This window comes from Tachysurus fulvidraco, chromosome 8 (assembly GCF_022655615.1).
Source record: "Tachysurus fulvidraco isolate hzauxx_2018 chromosome 8, HZAU_PFXX_2.0, whole genome shotgun sequence".
NCBI classification, from domain to species: Eukaryota; Metazoa; Chordata; class Actinopteri; order Siluriformes; family Bagridae; genus Tachysurus; species Tachysurus fulvidraco.
The window spans coordinates 670,378-672,877 of record NC_062525.1 but is presented as its reverse complement, the minus strand read 5'-3'; the positions used below and the strand labels follow the sequence as shown (position 1 = coordinate 672,877).

Genomic DNA, 2,500 nt, shown 5'->3' with positions numbered 1-2,500 from the left:
TCAGTACCTTCCACATATGATTCAGTACCTTCCACATTTGACTCAGTACCTTCCACATATGATTCAGTACCTTCCATTTGCTGCAACATGCTGCATTTCTCCTGCTGTACAGTAAAATAAGATATTTAGGTGCAGCTTCTGCCCTCAGCTCGTAATTGTGTTTTCTCGCCAGTCGTGTTCATTCGTCCTTTGTTCCCATAATTTGACGTTAGATTACTGTCGTGTTTTCCTGGCGATTTGCTTCATGTCCCTTGTTATTTGTCCACTCATGTGTTCTGGATCAATACTCAACAACAACACACACGTGAGCCTTCAGCATTGCCTTATTACACCCTGGTGTGTTGATACTGCCATGCAATCATGGACACTCTGTTGTGGAGCTCAGGACCGATATAGATTCAGACGATTCGCTCGGCGAAGCGTTGTGTCGCCATCGTTGTTGCCATCTATCAGTGCTGCACCTGTACAACAGAGCGGCGATGAACAGTTTCCAGAGACTCACCCAGCATTCTGTAGGCTCGCTGGGGCGTGTACTGTCTCTTCATTTTCAGGGGATGGACGATGCCCTGGTATCTCTCCACTGCAATACATGTCATAGTGAGAATCCCCGTCACGATCGCTGTGGTCTGGACAAATGGGACTGTCTTACACACCAACACACCTGTGGACAGAGACAGCATCACACACCAACACACCTGTGGACAGAGACAGCATCACACACCAACACACCTGTGGACAGAGACAGCATCAAACACCAACACACCTGTGGACAGAGACAGCATCAAACACCAACACACCTGTGGACAGAGACAGCATCACACACCAACACACCTGTGGACAGAGACAGCATCACACACCAACACACCTGTGGACAGAGACAGCATCACACACCAACACACCTGTGGACAGAGACAGCATCACACACCAACACACCTGTGGACAGAGACAGCATCACACACCAACACACCTGTGGACAGAGACAGCATCACACACCAACACACCTGTGGACAGAGACAGCATCACACACCAACACACCTGTGGACAGAGACAGCATCACACACCAACACACCTGTGGACAGAGACAGCATCACACACCAACACACCTGTGGACAGAGACAGCAACACACCTGTGGACAGAGACAGCATCACACACCAACACAGGTTTTATTTGCTTGTGTTTTAGCCCCTTTTACAGTCCATAAGCTTTTAAAAAAATATATTTTTAATTTCAATGTAAATTGCTTTTATAAATGGCTGCTTTTCTTAAGCTGACAGTCCAGACAGTGTGAAGTGGTTTTAAAGAGCTGCAGTGAGCAAACAAACAAAATGGACGTATAAGAGTCGGCTCTGAGCGTTTAATCTCCAGCACAAACGTACAGTGATGGAGTCACACTGAGCTCTGATGGAGAAAGGGCAGTGTAATTACAGCACTGACTCACTGAATGAGAGCAACAATGGAGTGGAAGGATAGAATCAATTCTCTGCTTATTTTACACTTTAATATTGCTTTCTTCAGTGTTTCGGTGAAAAGCCTGACGCTGCCGAGATGCTCACCTCCGAGCCACTGAGCTGAGATGTTCTGCAGGAGTGTGAAGGGGACGCAGAAGAAGGTGATGAGCAGGTCACTGATAGCCAGAGAGCAGATGAAGATGCTGGTGGCGCTCTGACTCGAGCCCTTCCTCACCACCACACACACCACCAGACTGTTTCCCACCAGCGCCAGCAGGAAGATCAGTGTGTACATGATCACAAAGGTGGCCTTGGCTCCGGCCGGCAGCTCGGGGACGTACACCAGCGGCCGGATGTTGTAGGTGTGGATGAACTCCTGACGAGACAGGTTGTAGTAGCGCAACAGCTCCTGTAGCACCTCAGGTGTGATCTTCATCGTTGCCACGTCTGTAGATGCCGTCATCCTTCTTCCTTTAAATGACATTAGAAATGCTGTTCTGTTCCCTGTGCTTACACACACCCATAATACTGTTCTGTTCCCTGTGCTTACACACACCCATAATACTGTTCTGTTCCCTGTGCTTACACACACCCATAATACTGTTCTGTTCCCTGTGCTTACACACACCCATAATACTGTTCTGTTCCCTGTGCTTACACACACACACCCATAATACTGTTCTGTTCCCTGTGCTTACACACACCCATAATACTGTTCTGTTCCCTGTGCTTACACATACCCATAATACTGTTCTGTTCCCTGTGCTTACACACACCCATAATACTGTTCTGTTCCCTGTGCTTACACACACACACCCATAATACTGTTTGTTCCCTGTGCTTACACACACCCATAATACTGTTCTGTTCCCTGTGCTTACACATACCCATAATACTGTTCTGTTCCCTGTGCTTACACACACCCATAATACTGTTTGTTCCCTGTGCTTACACACACCCATAATACTGTTCTGTTCCCTGTGCTTACACATACCCATAATACTGTTCTGTTCCCTGTGCTTACACACACCCATAATACTGTTTGTTCCCT

At 47.4% G+C, this 2,500-nt stretch overlaps 1 protein-coding gene across 1 annotated transcript in view; it reads right to left on the bottom strand.

Annotated features, from left to right (window-relative positions):
* The window catches only part of qrfprb (pyroglutamylated RFamide peptide receptor b), a 16,246-nt gene that overhangs the window by 12,869 nt on the left and 877 nt on the right, over positions 1-2,500 (bottom strand). Inside the window, exons 2-3 of the mRNA XM_047817656.1 lie at positions 1,555-1,920; positions 503-661 (exon numbers count right to left, since the gene is read on the bottom strand). Of these exons, the coding sequence (XP_047673612.1) occupies positions 503-661; positions 1,555-1,912 (517 nt within the window). The 5' untranslated portion in view covers positions 1,913-1,920. The remainder of the gene's footprint in view (positions 1-502; positions 662-1,554; positions 1,921-2,500) is intronic.